This window comes from Melospiza melodia, chromosome 13, assembly GCF_035770615.1.
Source record: "Melospiza melodia melodia isolate bMelMel2 chromosome 13, bMelMel2.pri, whole genome shotgun sequence".
Classification (NCBI taxonomy): Eukaryota; Metazoa; Chordata; class Aves; order Passeriformes; family Passerellidae; genus Melospiza; species Melospiza melodia.
In genome coordinates this window covers 3,382,189-3,403,068 of record NC_086206.1, presented here as the reverse complement: position 1 = coordinate 3,403,068, position 20,880 = coordinate 3,382,189, and the positions used below count along the sequence as shown (strand labels likewise).

General features: G+C 47.9%; 1 protein-coding gene and 1 long non-coding RNA gene across 8 annotated transcripts in view; one reads left to right on the top strand and one right to left on the bottom strand.

Annotated features, from left to right (window-relative positions):
- LOC134424123 (uncharacterized) overlaps positions 1-20,880 on the top strand; it is a 40,932-nt gene that overhangs the window by 11,934 nt on the left and 8,118 nt on the right. Inside the window, exons 4-5 of one of the 7 annotated variants that reach the window (XR_010029341.1) lie at positions 7,992-8,196; positions 10,434-11,526. This is a non-coding gene — a long non-coding RNA (uncharacterized LOC134424123). Of the gene's footprint in view, positions 1-539; positions 1,648-2,108; positions 2,676-2,714; positions 3,145-5,324; positions 7,330-7,991; positions 8,197-10,433; positions 11,527-20,880 lie in introns of those variants that run through there. The other 6 variants (XR_010029347.1, XR_010029344.1, XR_010029346.1 and 3 more) reach the window with 6 other exon arrangements.
- Positions 6,767-15,923, bottom strand: LOC134424122 (fatty acyl-CoA hydrolase precursor, medium chain-like). The gene is made up of 14 exons (XM_063167625.1): positions 15,851-15,923; positions 14,507-14,699; positions 13,687-13,831; positions 13,110-13,243; positions 12,621-12,774; positions 11,647-11,748; positions 10,721-10,825; positions 10,536-10,589; positions 9,937-10,077; positions 9,766-9,852; positions 8,644-8,791; positions 8,327-8,458; positions 7,925-7,997; positions 6,767-7,506 (listed from the first exon to the last, which is right to left on the bottom strand). Exons 1-14 carry the CDS (start codon positions 15,921-15,923, stop codon positions 7,332-7,334), a joined length of 1,716 nt encoding a protein of 571 aa, XP_063023695.1. The 3' UTR covers positions 6,767-7,331.

Below are 20,880 nucleotides of genomic sequence, written 5' to 3'. Positions count from 1 at the left end.
GGAAACACAGCCGAGCCAGGACCAAACCAGAGCCCTGCAGGTGTACTTTCACTGAAGTAAACGTGGAGTTATTTCTATTCTCAGAGAAGCATGTTTCTGACAAAAACACCAATACTAGAACATCCCCAGTTTTTACATGCAGGGTGCAGGAGGCACCTGTCACTCATTTCTGTGTGTTCAGGGACGTTTGGAGTTGTGTTGCAATGCAGTCACAATCAGAAAGAGATTAATGATTAGCTTTTGTCAAGTGGGAGCAATATTCAAGGGTGGTATTTGGGTGGTAACTCTATCTAATGCCTCTGAAAAATCCAGAGGATTTATTTCAATACATTGCACACCCATAATTGAAGCATGATATGAAAAGGAGAGAACAGAACAGCTGAGTAGAGATTTTCTGCTCTCATTAACTTAGAGCTTGTGTTGGTTTTATGCAGGTATAAGACTCTGCCTTTTTCTTTTTTCTTTTTTTTTAAATTCTGACTCAATACCTCTTGCCCAAGAGAGACAGTTTTGCAATTTCTGATCACGTGAATTCTCAGTTTTCAGAAAGAGCATTTCGAAGAATCTGATGCAATTCAAAAGCTGATGTGATCACAGAATGGTTTGGACTGGATGAAACCTCCAAGCTCTACTCATGCCACCTGTGCCATGGGCAGGGACACCTTCCTGTCCAAGCTGCCCTTGGGCACTGCCAGGGATGGGGCAGCCACAGCTGCTCTGGGCAGCTCTGGGTGCCAGAGCCTCAGCAACCTCAGAGGGGGAAATCTCTTCCCTGCATCTGATTTAAACCTGCCTCAGTTGGTTTGAAGCCATTCCGTTCCCCCTTGTCCTGTTGCTACATGCCCTTGGCCAATGCCCCTCTCCATTTTCCTTGGAGGCTGCCTGGGGCTCCTGCAAGGGGCTCTGAGGTGTCCCCAGAGCCTTCTCCTGTCCAGCTGAACAGCCCAGCTCTCTCAGCCTGTCTCCACAGGAGAGGGGCTCCATTTCTCCAGATCCAGTCCTGCTCACACCTCTCTTTACAGCTCAGTGGCTTACGAGAGCCACAGTCTTCAAATTAGCTCAGCCCATCTCTTTTGCTCCTGTTAGTGCTGAGTGCTGTGGCTGTGCTTGTGCACTTTACTCCAAATGCTCCTTGTGCACTTTACTCCCAATCTTGCCCTGTGTATGTGCACAGGTGTGATTTACAGTGCCTGGAGATAAACCCCAGCCAGCTTTAACCTGGCTGCTCGCAGGGCAAACCGGTGGCAGGCACTGCAGGTGACCCCAAGCAGTGCTGGCTGTGTCTGCAGCCTGTGCTGGGTTTGTGGTGGCCCCTGAGCTCTGCCCCAGGGCCCTGCCCGCCCTGCCAGGCTGTGCTGGGTGCAGCTCCTGAGGCTGAGGGCACGGCCAGTGCTCACTGTGCCCTGCCTCATGGGCAATGCTGTGAGTCTCACCTGCTGAGAAAGCTATGAGGACTGTAAACCCACCTTAAGTAATACTAAATACAGTGAAAAAGATGTACCTGTTAAGAGAAAATTCCTGTTAGAGGTTGCAAGTGAACATTTTGTTTCTAGTTCTTTGGTTTCTGATGACTTACAACTACTAACTTTCACACGGGACTCAAATCCACCAGATATCTGCTCTATTCCAGTGAAACCCCCTTCCTCTAATAACTTCTCAAACATTTTTGTGCTTCTTAAATTATGATGATAGTATTTTCAATTTTGAATCAAGCATAATTAAAGTTCTACAATTTTGTTATTGTCAACAAAAATCAACAGGACCCGCACTGCTGAAAAGTCTTCTATGCAGATTCTGCAGTTGACAGCAGCTTTAGCTACAAACAAATCCAATGCTGTCCCCAATCCAGGCACAAGAGGCCAGAAGTCCTCACTGTAACCCCTTAGGTAAATATTTTACTAAGAAAATATTTACAGGAACCATGCTCAACAAGTGTTTTTCAGGCAAACTTTACTAAACCTTCAGGTGTCTTTCCATCAGCCATCTCTCTAGCTAAAATCCCCCAAAAATAAACTCCTAAAGATGCCACTGAAATGGAAGAAAATCTTTAGGCCTGTAAAGGAAAAAGCATGGAATGTCATGATCTAAAGTCCTGCCATGTGGCACAGATCTTGTTTCAGAGATTAACCACCCACTGCACCTCCTGGAGCCCATGAACACTGCTCAGTCCCTGAGAAACAGCTGAGCTGAAAGCACCTTGGAGTAACTGCAGCTTTGGCAGCACTGGGTGCACTGCACAGCACCCCAATGGTTCCTAAAGGAGCTTCCAGACAATTGTCACCAGTCAGGCTTAGTGAGAGTGCCATTGAGATTCTCAGCCAGCATACAGGAAAGCACACAATTCCTTCAGTTTCACCATGAACTGCAGACCTGTTCTCACCTTTCTGACATCATCTGCTCCAAATCAAGGCACTCTCTCTGCTGATACTCCTTCAGTAGCTTATCTGCATGATCCATATCAAGGAAACCCATGTAATCTTCCTCATCCACAACATTGATGTAGAAGGGCTGGAACACAGGAGCTGAAGCAGCCATTGCCATCAGCATGTCCTCACTGGCTGCAGGAGGTGTTTCCTGTGGAGTGTGAGAACCTTGGTAGAGTTGAAGCAGGGGTTGGCAGGGTGGCTGTGGGGCTTTGCTGAGCTATGTGGGGTAGCTGGTGTGTTGGTGTTGCTTTGGCTGGTGCTGGTAAATTTTTTCGTTTGCCTCTTCAGTGCCCACGCTCAGGAGCTGCTGGTTTCCCGCTGGGCTTGGTGAGAGGGTGTCCTGCTCTTGGCCACCGAGTGATGGTGTGCCATGTGGTCAGCACCATTTTTTGGGCAGGTTTGTTTGCTACAGTCCCCATGGTATAACACTCCTGCATGATTTTCCCTCCGCCCTTTGCTTGGTGGGCCCCCTGCAAGGGCTCTTCCCACGCTCTGAAAACTTACAATTGGCGTTTGGAAAGGTGGAAAGGCTCCGAGAGGCTGTGCCAGTGGCAAGGTCAGGGAAGGCTGTTGGCAGCAAGGCATCTGTGGTGTGTCAGAGCGTGTGCCAAGCAGCCACACGGTGCTGCGCTGCCAGGTGCCACGATGCAGACTGCAGGGGACACACTGCCCCGCGCTCACGGTGCATGGGGAAAGCTACGAGAGCATAGGTGAAGGAAGGGAGAAGGAATTTGGAGGGTAATTAGTGTAAAGCTTTATTAGGAGTCATGAACAGCCCCCAGCCTCAGGGGTTTCAACTCCAAAAAGCCCCAAGACAAGAGGAGCAGTATCTTGTATTCAGGGCTGATACGAAAGGAGGGAATCAACTACCCACCAGTTGAGGATCCAGGGGGAGGGAACTGGGAGACCAGTGACACCTAGAACAATCTTTCATGAAACTTAGTGGGAGGGATCCCTGATCCTGGACCAATCACTCAATGCCCTTCATGGAAGCTTCTAGAGATATGAAGAGTGGCCCCACTTAAAGGTATGACAACTGCAGGAGCTCCTGGTGATTTAAGTCCCAGATTCATCCATGGAGGCACAGCCAGGGGCAAGGCCACACTTGCAGTGATGCTGGCTTGGGGGCAGGGCCCTGTCCGCTGATGTAGGCTGGATTGGGGGTGTAGGTATGTTCCCCCAATGGAGGCACGGCCATGCTCCATGGAGTTGGGAATTATCTTTGGGGCCAGGCCACCTGGCCTCAAGAGGAGGCTGTCCTGGTGTGCGTGGGGTCACGGGGGTGCTAACCTGGCAGCGTGGGGCAGTGCCAGAGCGGCTGCTGCGAGCTCTGGCCGCACAAACGGGGCGGCATGCTCGGCGTGCTGTTGCCTAGACCGGCGATGCAGCCCTGGGCGGCCGGAGAGCGACTCAGCTCGGCACAGCAGTCCTGAGTGGGCACCGTGGCTGTGCTTGCCTCTGCTCCAGGCTGAATTGCACAATCCAGCATTGCACCTGGCCAGGCACCGGCTGCTGCCGCGGCACGGGCAGTGTGTGGGGTTCCCCCGTCTGCCGGACCCCGCCAGGGCCGCGCCACCGGCCAGGGCACTGCCTGTGCACGCCGAGGTACCGGCTCTGTGCGGGCTCTCGCCGCCCGCCGGGATTCAGCTGTGCCTCCAGCCCTCGCCACCCCTCTGGGATGTTTTGTAATCTTCCCTGTGGCGCTTGTTCAGCGCCTCACGGTGCGGCGTGGCCGCTTTTCCCAGCACGCAATCCTCGTCATAACATCTTGGTTTTTATCCATCTTATTAAATTCAATATCAGTTTCCAAGGTCTTAGGATTTTAATTGCATTTCTGTCACTTGTGCAAGATGCATGTATTCACCAGTTTATGTCCTTGTATGAATATTTGATGCATTCTATTTGGTAGGTTCCAATCCCTGATTTTAAGTTCATAATATCAAATCTAATAAATTCTCTTTTTCAAAGTAAGTTCTTTAGAAAATGGGTCCATACCTGCATTGCTGGATGTTCTTTCATGGAGACGGCTACTCCCATGTTCTCCAGTGGAGTTTTCTCTATTTAAAAGTGGTATATAATACGAATTTCATATTTTTAGAACCTTTTTGCCACAAAACAGACCTGCCCACTGTATAAACTGGGTGGATCTTCAGGCTCACCTCTTCTTATTTCTGATTATTTGCTGGCCTGGCCACTCTCTGCACTCACCTTTTGATTCTTTCTTCATCTTGCCCGCTGGTCTGTCGGGTGCTCTGCCTGCACACCGGCCTGCCTGCTCCCATTGTAGCCACAGGAGCTGGCTGAGTCGTGTCACGTCGGGGTCACAACTATGTTGGCATCCACGTGTTCTGTGGGGTCGGTGGTGAGACAGGGATGACACAGCCCTAGAGCTCCATGTGACAAAGTCTGTGCTTTATTGATTACAGTCTTCTTATTCAGGGAGTCCAAAACTCCCAGGTGTAGACAGCTCATGGGTCTGAGTCTCACAAAGCCCAGCTCCTGAGCAGTGAGGTGCCTGCAGCCCAAGAGGGAAGGTGATCAGTGAAGGTCCCTGTCTGTAAACCCAGGGACTCCAATGCCACAGAGCTGCTGGAGGTGGGAGCACACTCCACCTGCTCACAGCTTCCTTTTTCCCAGGCAGCTCAAGGGAGGCACAAACAGCTCTGTTACCCTCCCACGGGGCTGAGATCATCGGAACATGTCCAGCCCCAAACCTTAACAAGGCAATGCTGCTGACCAGGAATTTGTGTTTCTAACAGCTGCACATCACTTAGAGCTTGTTGGCTGCTCTCTTTCACAGATTAAATTTCCCTCCTTGTTGATCAGGTTTGCATGTTATAAAGATCAGACAGCAAAGAACATCCTACTTTAATAAAAATTTGCATATTTTACACTTAGGAACAAGAGTATCTGAGAAGCAGAACTGGCAGAGAACAAACATACTGACCACCTTGGAAAGGCGAGTACAGTAATTATGGATATAAAAAAAACTTAGAAAAAAAAAGATTAGGGCTTTTCTTGACAGAATGTGAAAAACAGAACAGCAGGTGTTCTGTAATTCTTGCTGAATAGTATCAGTAAATATACTGCGGAGAATTTCTTCAACTATTGGTGCAGCTGTGAATCTGAACCAAGTGACCATGAATACTAAAGCTATGACATAAAATGAGGTTTGGCACATAAGGTAAGGATCTTCTGCTCAACTGTGTCCCATTCACTGTGGCCATGGTTTTATTCCCTTTTCAGCTGTTTGACCGTGTGTACCAGTCTTTATATTTGGGGTTTAAAATCCACAGATGGACAGAACACTTCCTCTCACACAGCCAGAAACTTCTTTGTAATCATGTGTGCCTAATGTGTGCCTCCCTTCTACCCAGGAGTTGTACTGGTGGCTCTGCATTCCCTAAGACACAGGATTCCTTCTGTCTTGTTAGGATAATGATTTTTGTGAATGTGCAGGGACAGACACATTGATTCAACAAACACACCACTAATGGACATAAAGGCTGTGCCAGAGCAAACAAGGGAAGGGGTAAGAGATGTGTGACACAACTGGCAGCATGGTTGCTGCAATTAGCTGTTCCTGATTGCCACAACTGGAGTTTTTCACAAGTTATGGAAAATGCAGAAAAGGGGGTGGCCAGGTAGCAGATGACACTGCTTGAGATCCACAGGTGTGCAAAAGCAAGTGAACCCAGGGGAGAGGAGGAAGAAGAAGACACCTACAAAGGGTCACCAGCTGCAGCAGGAGCTTGGGCTGTCCCTGTGAGAGCCCCCAGGTGCTGTGGGATGTGGGAGCTGGGCACCAGTGCAAGGGGGAGTTGGAGCAGGGCTGTTTGTTTGTTTGTGGCCATGAGGAGAGCTCTCCTGGCTTCCTGGATTCCCACATTGTCCCTTTGTGTCCTGCTTGCCATGTAAGTTGGCAAAAAAGCCACTTCCCTCCCGGTGTGCCCTGAGCCCTTCCCCAGCTGGGGGAGGCTGGGGGTGCACACTCTGCATGTCAGCAGATCTCCTCTCTGGTGCTGCTGAGCCAACAACGTGCAGGGAGCACCACCAGCCTTTGCTCCCCCTCTGCCTCTCTGGGCGTCTGTCCTGCCAGCACTGCGTCCTCCTGCAGCCCCTGCACCGGGCATTTGCCAGGAAGGGGTGAAGGACACACAGTCACAGCCCAGAAGAGGCTGTGGAAGAGCCTTAAGCCTCAGGTCCTGCACAGACACCTGCAAAGATTCATACCTGAAACCATTTGGGTGGAAGAAAGAACCTGGGCACGTTTCTGGCTTCTCACGTGTGCCTTGACCTCTCGGAATGAGCCTCCATCAGTTAAGTGAAAGAAAAGGAAGTTCCAAAAATCAAAGCACCATTTATTTAGAACAATTCACAAAGCAATAGAACAGGTAGAGATTTTCTGTCCTCTTTTGTGAGATGTCAAGCTCACCTCACAGACTTTGTTTGATGGATGCTCTGCTGCCTACAAGCTATTTCCAGTGAAAGAAAGCAGAAAGAGTCTCTAGGAAGGACAACTGACCATGCCCTTCTGAAAGAAGAAGGGAATAAGCATATAAAATAGTCTGACATTTACAGTATATTCTATATATATAATTTCTTACAGATTTCAGTTCATTTGCCCATTCCCACCTCAGTATTCACTTTTGATATGCACTGAGTCGGTACCATGGCCTGTCTGCACCCAGACAGATTGTGGGTTTTTTCTGGTTGCTTCATTAAATAGTGATTTTCAGTCTGACAAACATTCTGAATGCCCCTTGTTGCTCTCCCTTCACTGTGATTAGGCCAGCAGATTACACAACAGTGAGTTACAAGGTGATTATTACTCTGTATGCTGACAAACTCATTTTGTTTGACTTTCCTTTGGGTTTTAAAAGCAAACTCTGCCCTCCACAGATCTTATAAATCTGTGTGTTTTCTCCTTCCAGTCTGACTTTGTTTCATGAGCTGTGCCCAAAACTCCACTCTGTGTTCTTTCAGTTTCTCTGCTGCCTTTTGCTCCAGGTCTATTCCCAGGTATTTTTCCTCCAGGTCATACTGAGGCCAATGGACCAAGCCCTCCCTGTTGGGATTTCTGGAAATAACAGAAGGAAAAGTTAGCTCTCCATTTGCCAATCCATTGCTGTCTGACTGCTCAGGTTCAGAGCATTTCAGAAAACCAGCAGGTGAGCCCAGCTGATGTGATTCTGGTACCTGAATAAATGGGCAGTATTTTATGAAAATGCTCATCAGTGGAACAGCAAAATTGTAAAAGTTGCCATTCATTTTAAATCTAAAACTCCATTGCTGATGCAGTAACTGCTCTTAGATTTTTTCCTTCCTCATGTCTGCAGGTGCTTTAAAAAGACCTTTAAGAAGAGAAATTGCTTCAATATTTCTCTTCAATTCTGTCAAATTTTGGGAAGCACCACATAAGTACTGCGTCAGGCTGGTAAGTACGTTCTGGGCAGCACAGACTGAACTTGAGCTGTAATTAGCACTGTGATTCTCACCCATTTTTAGCAAAGTTGGTCCAGTATCTCATCACAGTTCTGCTAAGTTCATTTTCTTCTTTTGTAGCACCTCCTGCAAAGGGTGAGAGGGAAGGGCCACATTAGAAAGTAACTAATGAGTATCAGCTGTATCATTGCAACACCTCTCCTGGTTGCCATGAGCTGTTGGAGGTTTTTCTAGCAGAGACCTGCAGATGAATGATGTAATGCAAAGTATCTGCTAGTGAAGACAGAAGATGCTTATGCTCATAATGAGGCTTATGATATATAAGGTATGCTAATAATAGACATAATGTTTCTAATGCTTATAAAGAGAGAAATTCTATTCTAAAGCCATGCAGTAATTGAAATGAGAAATAATGAGGGTCTAAAAGGAAGATGGAAGAAATATGGGTACATCACCAGCTAAGAATGGCTTTCCAAAGACAAAGGCAATCTCAGCTCCATGATCTGCTTTTACAAACTCTGGTAGAAAACCTTCCACGGAACTCGGCCGATGTTGGAATTCATAAAAGTAGACTGGGTTGCCAGCATCTAGAGGACACAGAAAAGTGCTGGTTTGAGAGCTGAAAATACTGCTCCAGACATGATAAACTTTCATGAATACCTGTTTTGGTTAAATAAAACCACTACCAGTTCTCTGGATAGTGAAAAGTGCTGCACACTGTCCACACCACCTCCAGCCAGAATTGAACAGCTGTTCTGAAGCTGCTGGGTACCTCTGTGGCATCTGGCCACTTCCACAGATGAGATGACAAAGTAGACATCTCCCAATGCATCCAGGAGGCCATCTCGGACCTGAGCAGGTCTTTCTGCATCCCCCATGTACTCCTTGTACACTCTGTCAACAACTTCAGATGTAAGGCCCTGAAACAGCAATGAAAAGTATTATAATGATGATGAATATTGTAAGGAGCAACAGCAGTGGGTGAGTGTGGCCTCTGCACATCCCTGGCTAATCCCCACCAACAGCTTTCAGAGAAAATCCCCAGCTGTGTCAGAGTGTGGCTCAGAGCTCAGAGCGGAGTTACACAGCTGTGGGTACAGGTGATCTTGGGGACAAGAGGGATGCAAGATCAAAGGATCAACCACCTTTAGATAAGCAGCAGTCAGTGATGCTGACTCTTCTCTCTTCTGTGCAAACACCTTCACAAGAGCACAGAAATCCTGCTGGATTTCATCAAATCCATTGAGTGTTGTCGATGACCATATTTCTGCTTTTCAGAACAAGCCTGGGCTCTGCATTTCCAAGTTCATGGTGAATCTTTGTGTCATTGATTGATGCTTGCAAGTACTGGCTCTGCTTCTAGGGTCCTTAATTCTTACCTCATAATTTGTACTTTTCTATGGAGTAGCTTCAGGAGAGCACAAAGGCACCACAAAACCAAGAGATTTGTAAATTACAGGAAGCAGAACCTTGAGAACCCTCAAGGAATGTGTCAGTGCACCCCAAACCTCTCGGGGTTTCCTTTCCAGTGCCCAGCTTCTGCTTTAGGAGGTTGTGTCCCATAGGTCTCCTGCCAGACCTGCTGCTGCTCTGCATGTCTTGCATGACCTGGGGGGATCTACAATGTCCAAGCGACCTTGTTTAGGTACCTGCATCACTCCTGGATTCCCACAGAACTCCTTTTGAAGAAGAGGGGCATTTAGGCTGGGAATGCAGAGAGTATTTCCAGTCACTGGAGGTAACAGGAGTGCAGCACCTGTGTGCCTGTTTCTGCCCCAATTCAGGGAGCTGTCCAGCACAATGGCATTTCCCTGGGAAATGTGTCCCTCCAGGAGTAAAACCAGGCAGAGCAGCCAAGCAGCAGCACTGGGTTATTCTGAAACTGGTCTCTTACCTTAATGAGTATTGCTAAGTTGCGCTGTAAAATCTGACGTGCAACATCTTTATCCAGACCATCCACAAAAGGAGGATATTTCAATGCCTGCATGATATGGAGAATCACGCTGAGTTCAAAATCTTCTCTTCACAAAATGATGTTTAAATATCAATATATTTAGTTCCTTACCATAGGTATTACCCATCCAAATTCCCAGTTATTTACTCCTATGATGTATGGGACACCATTGATTGATTTTTCAGAGAGTAATTCCCTGGGATTCTTTGGAAAAAACACACCATCCACACATGTGCTGGTGAGAAAGTAAACCTGAAGAAAAAGCAAAAAAAGAAAGCTTCATTAGTGCATCCATTTTACTTCCTAAAGATGCTCCCATTTTATCTGCAGTTCCAAAGAGAATCCAAGTGAAAATACAAAACATAATGTTATCCAAGCCATTTTCTCTGACTGCTTTTTTGCACTCAGTAGAAGACTGGGAAGATTAACATTATATTTCTAATGTTTGTGAAGTAGAAGTCATTATATTGAATTCCCATGTTAGTTAATTATGGCCATGGATGTGTGCAACAGTGGGGAAAAACCACATCTGTATTGAAATTTGAAAGACACATAAGCAATGAGATAGGAACTTGTAAGTAGGACATAACATATAATTTGATTTTCAGGTTCTCCAGAATCATCTGTGCCATTTTCTTTTCTTTGCCGCGGTTGAGCATGACAGCAAGCCACAGGTAGCTCCAAGTGCATGCAGAATGAAGGGCAGGAACCTGTTTGCACTTCTCAGGCGAGGTCTCATTGCAGATCTGCAGTGCTGTCATGTGCTGAAAAAGTCAAGAACGCCAGATTTTACATCCACTTCAGGTTCTCCTAATTTTACATGCCACCAAGGGTATTCTTTGGGATGAAAAAGTCTGAGGAGTCACTTAATTGCAAGAAGAATTATTTCACCTACCATTTTCTGTGTTATCTGTAGTAGTTCTTCTTCAGTTTTTCCTCTCAAGCATTCAACCATTGCAGCTGAACTGGATTTTTCACAGCCAGCGACAGCAGCAATTTTCTGCAAGCAGTGAGAACAAACAGGTTTGGACACATTTCCTCTGTCTGGCTCTACGAGACACCGAGTGCAGCAGGAGCAGCCAAAGCTCCTGCACAAAGGATGCTGGAGCCTGGCTTGTCCCAGCTCCTGAGGGAGGGCACTGGAAGCCCTCACAATCCTTCACACCACGGGCTGGGCAGGAGGGGAAAACCTCTGCCTCCAGGTTTTCTTGATACAGAAATATTCTGAGACAATGCTGGTAATTAACAGGCTGGGCTGAGAAGGCTGGGTGACATAAAGGAGTTAGAGAATAAACCATCTGCAGGGCAACAGAGAGCACATTCTACCACTCTTGGTGATGTCTTTTTGGCTGGAGCAAGAGCTGCCATTAGAGACAGCTGTCTCTTTGATGTGCCAGCTTCCAGGTTCTGGAAATTGTTTCTTGCACTTGAAGAGAAAAGAAAGGATGAAACCATAGTTCTCAAAGTAAAAAAAACCTGAATAAAGTCTTGTTTGTTTGGACACTACAGGCATCAAACAGGAGGGGAAGAGAAGAGTATTCAGAGTCTGATACTGTTTTCCTGCCAAACAGTATATGTTGAGTTTTCTTAAAGACCCTACATGTTACAATATTCCTTGACTTTACATTTTTCTCTCTTTGTGGATATTTCGGGGTTTGATAAGCAACGCATCATTAAACATGTACTATTTGCACACAGAAATACTGCCTTTTAAGACTGCCTTCACCCACAAGAAATGTGAATTCATAGGATTCAATATTTTGGACTGAACAGTTTAAGATATACCTGGAAAAAGGAATTAAAATTACCACAAGTACCCACCCGTGCTTCCTCCTCAGGCTGGTCAGTGAACAAGAGCAGGGGTGCAGTGCCACTCTCTGAAATGGCCTTGTGGAACAAGCCCTTGGCCAGGGGAGATAAGACCTGTGAGAAAGCAAGGACAAGCATGACAAGCAGTGTGTTCTCCCCTGGGATTTTGGGTTTCAGTGTCAGCAGTGGCCATTGGGGGCATTTTGAAAGCCCATGTGCTAAGAGTGTCCCTGTGCAGCCTCTGGCCACAGCCCAGCTGTGCAAAGTGCTTTGGCAGCGCTGGCAGGGATGGGGAGCTCAGGGCCTTTCCCTCCCCTGCCCTTTGCTCCCAGGGCCTCCCAGCAGCACCCTGCAGGGCAGGTACAGATGGGATGTGCCCAAGGCAGGCTGGCTGTGCTGCAGAAGGGCAGGAAAGAGCTTTTGGCCACGGGAAGCATGGATGTGCATGCCAGGTACAAGGAAGCCTGGCTGGGCCGTGTGAGCTGTACCAAAGTGGGAGCGGCTGGAGAAGGAGAGAGTCACAGCCAATGTGCTCCGTGTTGGAGTAAAGATTTTACACAATCACAGGGTCACAAACTGCTGGGCTGCACCAGCTGCCAGAACTGTTCACCTCAATCACTTGGCACAAGTGGCTGTCAAAGCAAACAGAAATTGGGCAAGAGTGCACAACTCCTCCTAAAGGACTTTTCTCATGAGATTAGACTTTGACAGCTGTTATATTGGGAAAAAAACCCAAATCGACGAAAACTTCATTGAACAGATGAGTAATAACATTCTGTTTCTTAACCACAACATTTGAGTATGAAAAAAACAAATTATTATCATTCAAAATGTGTGTTGTTTTGCCTTGTGCGCTATCAAAGACCCAGGTGATGTGTCACCGTAACCCCGTCCCTTTTCTCTCACTGACTTCCCACGCAGATACTGAAAATTGATGGAGGGGTTTTCCCCTAAGTAATTACAATTCATGATTACTGGGAACTTACAAGAGCAGAAACACTGATTCCTCCTGCAGATTCTCCAAAGATAGTGACAGATCCTGGATCTCCTCCAAAATGCATGATATTTTCCTGAATCCAGCGAAGAGCCGCCACTTGGTCTAAATATCCCCAGTTACCCCGGGCATGCTCATCACCAGTGCTGCAGGGACAGAACAGATTTGCTCAAGTGCTCAATGCAAGCCAAGAGGCAGAGGAAAACACAGTCTGTGGTGTGACAAATCATCTGCCATTGTCTACACAGAACTTCCCTCCAAGACTGACGAATGGATGGCTCGGGCATCCCTGAGAGTGGAGCAGCAGCCCCACAAGAACAGACCTGGAATCTGCCTTGGCACTGGAAATTGTCCCCAGGGCTGCAGGTGCAGTTCAGAAATGTTTCTTTGCATAAGCAAGTCTTCTGCACTTCTCTTTACAAAGGCTTTGCACACATCCTTTTGGAAATCACTTAGGAAAAACTGAGATCATCCAACTCACCTAAAATATCCAGCAATACCGAGTCTGTACTGAATTGTTACAACCACCACGTTGTCAAATGCTGCAAATACTGAGCCATCATATGATGAAGCTGCTCCAATAACTAATCCACCTCCATGGATCCATACTAGGACCTGGAAAAAGAAACAGAGGATCAACCCAGCTTAGGTAAGAGGCCCCAGTGAGAAAAACTAAATGTAGCCCATGATACAACATTTTGTGCTATTACACTCTTGATTCTTTCAGAATACATTTCACAAATTGCAGAAGTCATTATAATCTGAGGCCTGCAGGGCTACAAAATGGCACTGCTTTTGTTAAATGTTTACACTGTGTCAGTGCCCTGTGACTTTAGACTGATCCTTTGGATTAAATCAAGCACTGCTTAGCTAGATGGCAATACAATTTTACTTGTAAAATAGGATTTTGTGCCTCTTTAATTCCAACTTATATTTGCTGGGACAAAGCATGTAAGTTGTTCATCAGTACAAAAGTGCCCCTGCATGTCTGCTCATGGCAGAGGTTGAAGTTTTCTGTCAGATAATTTTGCTGAAGTTGTTATAAAGGTTTTGCTTACAGGCAGCTTCTCCGTTTCTCCTGTCGAAACAGGTGTGTAGACATTTAGGTACAAGCAATCCTCAGACACTTGCAGAACAACTTTCTCTTTTCTGTTGGTAATCAAGTCTGAAAAATTCTGTCCTTGTACTTGGTCCTGTAGACACCTGAATAAATGCAAAAGTAACAGGGTAACAGGGAAGAGATTTCACTAAATCCTGAAAGCTGTGAAGAGAAACGTTTTTGTACTTCCACCACAAAGTGCCAAGCAGAAACTGATCTCCAGCACGCTTTTAGATTGGTATGTGAAATACATATGCAAATATAAATGAATTATTTGAAGTCTCCAATAGCTTTTTACATTGCAATGGTAGATATTAACCTTGAGCGATTAAACAAGGGCAGCAGTAGGACAAATCAAGGGAGTGAGACATTTACAAGGTAGATTGGCATTGCTGTGCATTTCCCAAGTGCCCTTTTAAGCACTTGACTCCGCAGTTTCCCGCTAACGTTGTGTTCCAACATTTCCTCAGCTCCTTTCTGTCCCTGCTCCAAAGGTTTCCAGTGATTGGTAAGGGCTGGCCAAGTGCTCCTGAGGCAGAGCATTGTCTGTAGGTGCTGCTCCATCTCAGCTCTCTCTGATGCCCGTCAGAGAGCAGCTGCTGGCACAGAGAGCAGCTCCTAGAGTATCTTTAGAAATGCATCCACTGGGACAGCTGCAGGTGCAACGAGGGGGCACCAAGGAATTTGTCTTCATGGATGGCCCTGTGAGCACATCAGAGTCCTGGAAGTGTCCAGAGTTTAACATCATGAAAGGGTCAGTGGTTTGGTCATGGCCTTACATTGGTGGGTAGGAAGTGGCATCTCTGACACCTTCCCATGGCTCAGGTGGCTGGGGTTCAGAAAACCTCAGTGATCCAACGGGAGGCTTAGCAAAAGGCAGTCCCAAGAAGACATTTACAGTCCTCTCAGCTGTGTCCACGTGGAATTGGTACCCTCGGACTCTCCCATATTTGGTCTCTGCTTCTGGTTGTTCTGTGGGACAGCAGCACAGAATCACATCACTGCTCTGGTTGTAAGTAATTGCTACATTTGCTACTTAAATGTACACCTTTAGTGCACTTAGACAAGTAGTTTTTATACATAAAGCTTCAACAAACTCACATCAGCTTTAACACTATACCATCTTAATATGCTGTTTTATTTTACCAATTTGATTACTAGTGTTTTCTCATTTAAAATTGTTTAGTTTAAATTTTAATTTTAATGTTTTTAAATTTAATTTTAAATTTCTTCTGAAAAATTTCATTATACCTTTATTAAATCAGTAGAGCTGACATTATTTCAGCTTTCATTTTGATTGGCCTCAATATCCATCTCCTTCAGGTATATAATTTGTATTGTCTTACTGAAGACACATTAGTGGTTGCATAGAGATCTTACTATTTTTTTTTTGCCCTGGGTTGTTAGATAAAAAACCATTTTAACCCCATGTGGGAAAGTTCTAACATCAAATACAGATGTGGTACTGTGGCCACACAGCCTCAGCAGGCAAGATTTTGGGAATGGGATTTGACTTTTCTTATTGTAAAGAAGGCAAGTAAAACAAATGACTGAAAGGAGATTAAAAACTGTAATGAAATTTTTACTACTGCAGCTCAATTTGTGTGCCCAGCCCAGGCCAGGGTTTGTGCCCATCTCTGCTCAATGTTTGCACCTGGCTCAGCCCAGGGATTGTGTCCAGATCAGCTCAGGCTTTGTGCCCATCCCTGCCCAGGATTTGTGTCTATATCAGCCCAGGGTTGTACCCATCCCATCCCAGGGTTCGTGCCCATCCCTGCCCAGGGTTTGAGCCCATCCCAGCCCAGGGTATGTGCCCATCCCTGCCCAGGGTTGTGCTCATCCCTACCCAGGGTTTGTGTCTATATCAACCCAGGGTCTGTGCCCATCCCTGCCCAGGGTTCGTGCCCATCCCTGCCCAGGGTTTGTGCTCATCCCTGCCCAGGGTTTGAGCCCATCCCATCCCAGGATTTGTGCCCATCCCAGCCCAGGGTTTGAGCCCATCCCTGCCCAGGGTTTGTGCCCATCCCTGCCCAGGGTCTGTGCCCGGCTCTCGGCTGGCCCCGGAGGCAGCTGCAGGTGCCCTCTGTGCTGCAGCTGCCCCGGGCCGTATCCCCGGTGTTTACCTGTGGCCACCAGCGCCGCGGCCCCGAGGCAGAGGATCCAGGCCAGCCGCGCCGTGTCCCTCGCAGCTGCCATGGTGCCACTGGGCCCAGCCCGCGGGCCGGGCCTTTATAGGCTGGGCCTGGGCCGCCTTACGCAAGGCAAAGCCGGCTGAGGCGAGGCAGCGCTCGGGCTGCGAGCCAGGCCGGCACTGCCGGGCCCGGCCCGGGAGCGGGGAGCCCTCCTGCCCGCGGGGCTCCCGCTGCCTCCCCAGCGCTCCTTTGCCACGGCAGTGCCGCAATCCCGGGCACCGCGGCCCCCAGGCGCTTTGCAAACGGCCCGGCATTGCCGGGAGCGCTGTCCTGCTGCTGCAGCACCTCCGGCTGCGGCCCCGGGGGAGGCTTTGCTCAGCCTGCCCCGCACACACCCGCGGGGCACCTCGGCTCTGCTCGCTCCCATTCACTGCCTCTGGGACTGAGATCTGCGGGTGGGAAACACAGCCGAGCCAGGACCAAACCAGAGCCCTGCAGGTGTACTTTCACCGAAGTAAACGTGGAGTTATTTCTATTCTCAGAGAAGCATGTTTCTGACAAAAACACCAATACTAGAAAATCCCCAGCTTTTACATGCAGGGTGCAGGAGGCACCTGTGACTCATTTCTGTGTGTTCAGGGACGTTTGGAGTTGTGTTGTAGTACAGTAACAATCAGAAAGAGATTAATGATTAGCTTTTATCTAGTGGGAGCAATATTCAAGGGTGGTATTTGGGTGGTAACTCTCTATCTAATGCCTCTGGAAAATCCAGAGGATTTGTTGCAATACATTGCTCATCCATAATTGAAGGATGATATGTAAAGGAGAGAACAGAGTAGAGATTTTGTGCTCACATTAACTAAGAGGTTGTGTTGGTTTTATGCAGGTATTAGGCTCTGCTTTTTTTCTTTTTTCTTTTTCCTAACTCAAAAGCTCTTGCCCCAGAAAGGCAGTTTTGCAATTTCTGATTATGTGAGTTCTCAGTTGTCAGAAAGAGCATTTCAAAGAATGAGCTGATCTGATGACAGAATGGTTGGGGTTGGAAGAAACCTCCAAGCTCTACTCATGCCACATGTGCCATGGGCAGGGACACCTTCCTAACAAAGCTGCCCTTGGGCACTGCCAGGGATAGGACAGTTACAAGCTGCTCTGGGTGCCAGAGCCTCAGCACCCTCAGAGGGGGAAATCTCTTCCCTGCATCTGATTTAAACCTGCCTCAGTTGGTTTGAAGCCATTCCGTTCCCCCTTGTCCTGTTGCTACATGCCCTTGGCCAATGCCCCTCTCCATTTTCCTTGGAGGCTGCCTGGGGCTCCTGCAAGGGGCTCTGAGGTGTGCCCAGAGCCTTCTCCTGTCCAGCTGAACAGCCCAGCTCTCTCAGCCTGTCTCCACAGGAGAGGGGCTCCATTTCTCCAGATCCAGTCCTGCTCACACCTCTCTTTACAGCTCAGTGGCTTACGAGAGCCAAACTCTTCAAATTAGCTCAGCCCATCTCTTTTGCTCCTGTTAGTGCTGAGTGCTGTGGCTGTGCTTGTGCACTTTACTCCAAATGCTCCTTGTGCACTTTACTCCCAATCTTGCCCTGTGTACGTGCACAGGTGTGATTTACAGTGCCTGGAGATAAACCCCAGCCAGCTTTAACCTGGCTGCTCGCAGGGCAAACCGGTGGCAGGCACTGCAGGTGACCCCAAGCAGTGCTGGCTGTGTCTGCAGCCTGTGCTGGGTTTGTGGTGGCCCCTGAGCCCGGCCCCAGGGCCCTGCCCGCCCTGCCAGGCTGTGCTGGGTGCAGCTCCTGAGGCTGAGGGCACGGCCAGTGCTCACTGTGCCCTGCCTCATGGGCAATGCTGTGAGTCTCACCTGCTGAGAAAGCTATGAGGACTGTAAACCCACCTTAAATAATACTAAATACACTGAAAAAGATGTACTGTTAAGAGAAAATTCCTGTTAGAGGTTGCAAGTGAACATTTTGTTTCTAGTTCTTTGGTTTCTGATGACTTACAATCACTAACTTCCACACGGGACTCAAATCTACCAGATATCGGCTGTATTCCAGTGAAACCCCCTTCCTCTAATAACTTCTCAAACATTTTTGTGCTTCTTAAATTATGATGTTGTTATTTTCAATTTTGAATCAAGCATAATTAAAGTTCTACAATTTTGTTATTGTCAACAAAAATCAACAGGACCCGCACTGCTGAAAAGTCTTCTATGCAGATTGTGCAGTTGACAGCAGCTTTAGCTACAAACAAATCCAATGCTGTCCCCAATCCAGGCACAAGAGGCCAGAAGTCCTCACTGTAACCCCTTAGTTAAATATTTTACTAAGAAAATATTTACAGGAACCATGCACAACAAGTGTTTTTCAGGCAAACTTTACTAAACCTTCAGGTGTCTTTCCATCAGCCATCTCTCTAGCTAAAATCCCCCAAAAATAAACTCCTAAAGATGCCACTGAAATGGAAGAAAATCTTTAGGCCTGTAAAGGAAAAAGCATGGAATGTCATGATCTAAAGTCCTGCCATGTGGCACAGATCTTGTTTCAGAGATTAACCACCCACTGCACCTCCTGGAGCCCATGAACACTGCTCAGTCCCTGAGAAACAGCTGAGCTGAAAGCACCTTGGAGTAACTGCAGCTTTGGCAGCACTGGGTGCACTGCACAGCACCCCAATGGTTCCTAAAGGAGCTTCCAGACAATTGTCACCAGTCAGGCTTAGTGAGAGTGCCATTGAGATTCTCAGCCAGCATACAGGAAAGCACACAATTCCTTCAGTTTCACCATGAACTGCAGACCTGTTCTCACCTTTCTGACATCATCTGCTCCAAATCAAGGCACTCTCTCTGCTGATACTCCTTCAGTAGCTTATCTGCATGATCCATATCAAGGAAACCCATGTAATCTTCCTCATCCACAACATTGATGTAGAAGGGCTGGAACACAGGAGCTGAAGCAGCCATTGCCATCAGCATGTCCTCACTGGCTGCAGGAGGTGTTTCCTGTGGAGTGTGAGAACCTTGGTAGAGTCGAAGCAGGGGTTGGCAGGGTGGCTGTGGGGCCCTGCTGAGCTATGTGGGGTAGCTGGTGTGTTGGTGTTGCTTTGGCTGGTGCTGGTAAATTTTTTCGTTTGCCTCTTCAGTGCCCACGCTCAGGAGCTGCTGGTTTCCCGCTGGGCTTGGTGAGAGGGTGTCCTGCTCTTGGCCACCGAGTGATGGTGTGCCATGTGGTCAGCACCATTTTTTGGGCAGGTTTGTTTGCTACAGTCCCACGGTATAACACTCCTGCATGATTTTCCCTCCACCCTTTGCTTGGTGGGCCCCCTGCAAGGGCTCTTCCCACACTCTGGAAACTTACAATTGGCATTTGGAAATGTGGAAAGGCTCCGAGAGGCTGTGCCAGTGGCAAGGTCAGGGAAGGCTGTTGGCAGCAAGGCATCTGTGGTGTGTCACAGCGTGTGCCAAGCAGCCATGCAGTGCTGCCATGCCAGGTGCCACGATGCAGACTGCAGGGGACACTCCCCGCGCTCAGGGTGCACAGGGGAGGCTAAGAGAGCACAGGTGAAGGAAGGGAGTAGGAATTCAGAGCATAGTTAGTGCAAAGCTTTATTAGGAGCCATGAAGAGCCCCCAGCCTCAGGGGTTACAACTCCAAAAAGGCCCCAAACAAGAGGAGCAGTATCTTGTATTCATGGCCGGTACCAAAGGAGGGGTTTAACTACCCACCAATAGAGGATCAATGGGGAGGGAACTGGGAGACAATTGACAACTAGAACAACCTTTCATGAAACTTAGTGGGAGGGATCCCTGATCCTTGACCAATCACTCAATGCCCTTCATGGAAGCTTCTAGAGACAGGGGCGGAGAACCAAGTCACAGACAAGGCACTGCGGAGGGGATTTGAGGATAAACAAGAGAGGTTCCAGTGGAATGGGTGGAGTGGGGATAGCATTGACATTGGGGAATGGAAGGTAACTTAGGGTGCAACTACAAACCGGGGAGAAATCAGGAATGACCCAAATAACAGAACACAACAGTGGTACTCTCATGGTGTTCTGCAGCGGGATGATGATTCCTTGTGTCTCTGGAATGCTTTAACTCTGGCAGGGGTGGTGCTGAGGGAAGAGTGGTCCCACTTCTAAGTATGACAACTGCAGGAGCTCCTGGTGATGTAATTCCAGATCCATCCATGGAGGCAGTGCCAGGGGCAAGGCCACACTTGCAGTGATGCTGGCTTGGGGGCCGGCCCTGCCCCCTGATGTACGCTGGATTGAGGGAGTAGGTACGTTCCCCCAGTGGAGGCACAGCCATGGTCCATGGAGTTGGGAATTATCTTTGGGGCCAGGGCCGTGCCACCGGCCGGGGCACTGCCTGTGCACACCGAGGTACCGGCTCTGTGCGGGCTCTCGCTGCCCGCCGGGATTCAGCTGTGCCTCCAGCCCTCGCCACCCCTCTGGGATGTTGTGTAATCTTCCCTGTGGCGCCAGTTCAGCGCCTCACAGTGCGGCGTGGCCGCTTTTCCCAACACGCGGTTCTCGTCACACATCTTGGTTTTTATCCATCTTATTAAATTCCATGTCAGTTTCCAAGGTCTTAGGATTTTAATTGCATTTCTGTCGCTTTTGTAAGCTGCATATATTCACCATTTTATGTCCTTGTATGAATCTTTGATGCATTCTATTTGGTAGGTTCCAATGCCTGATTTTTACTTCATAATATCCAATCTAATAAATTCTCTTTTTCAAAGTCATTCCTTTGGAAAATGGGTCCATACCTGCATTGCTGGATGTTCTTCCATGGAGACGGATCCTCCCATGCTCTCCTGTGGAGTTTTCTCTATTTAAAAGGGGTATATAATACGAATTCCATATTTTAGAACCTTTTTGCCACAAAACAGACCTGCCCACTTTATAAACTGGGTGGATCTTCACGCTCACCTCTTATTATATCTGGTTATTGGCTGGCCTGGCCACTCTCTGCACTCACCTTTTGATTCTTTCTTCATCTTGCCCGCTGGTCTGTCGGGTGCT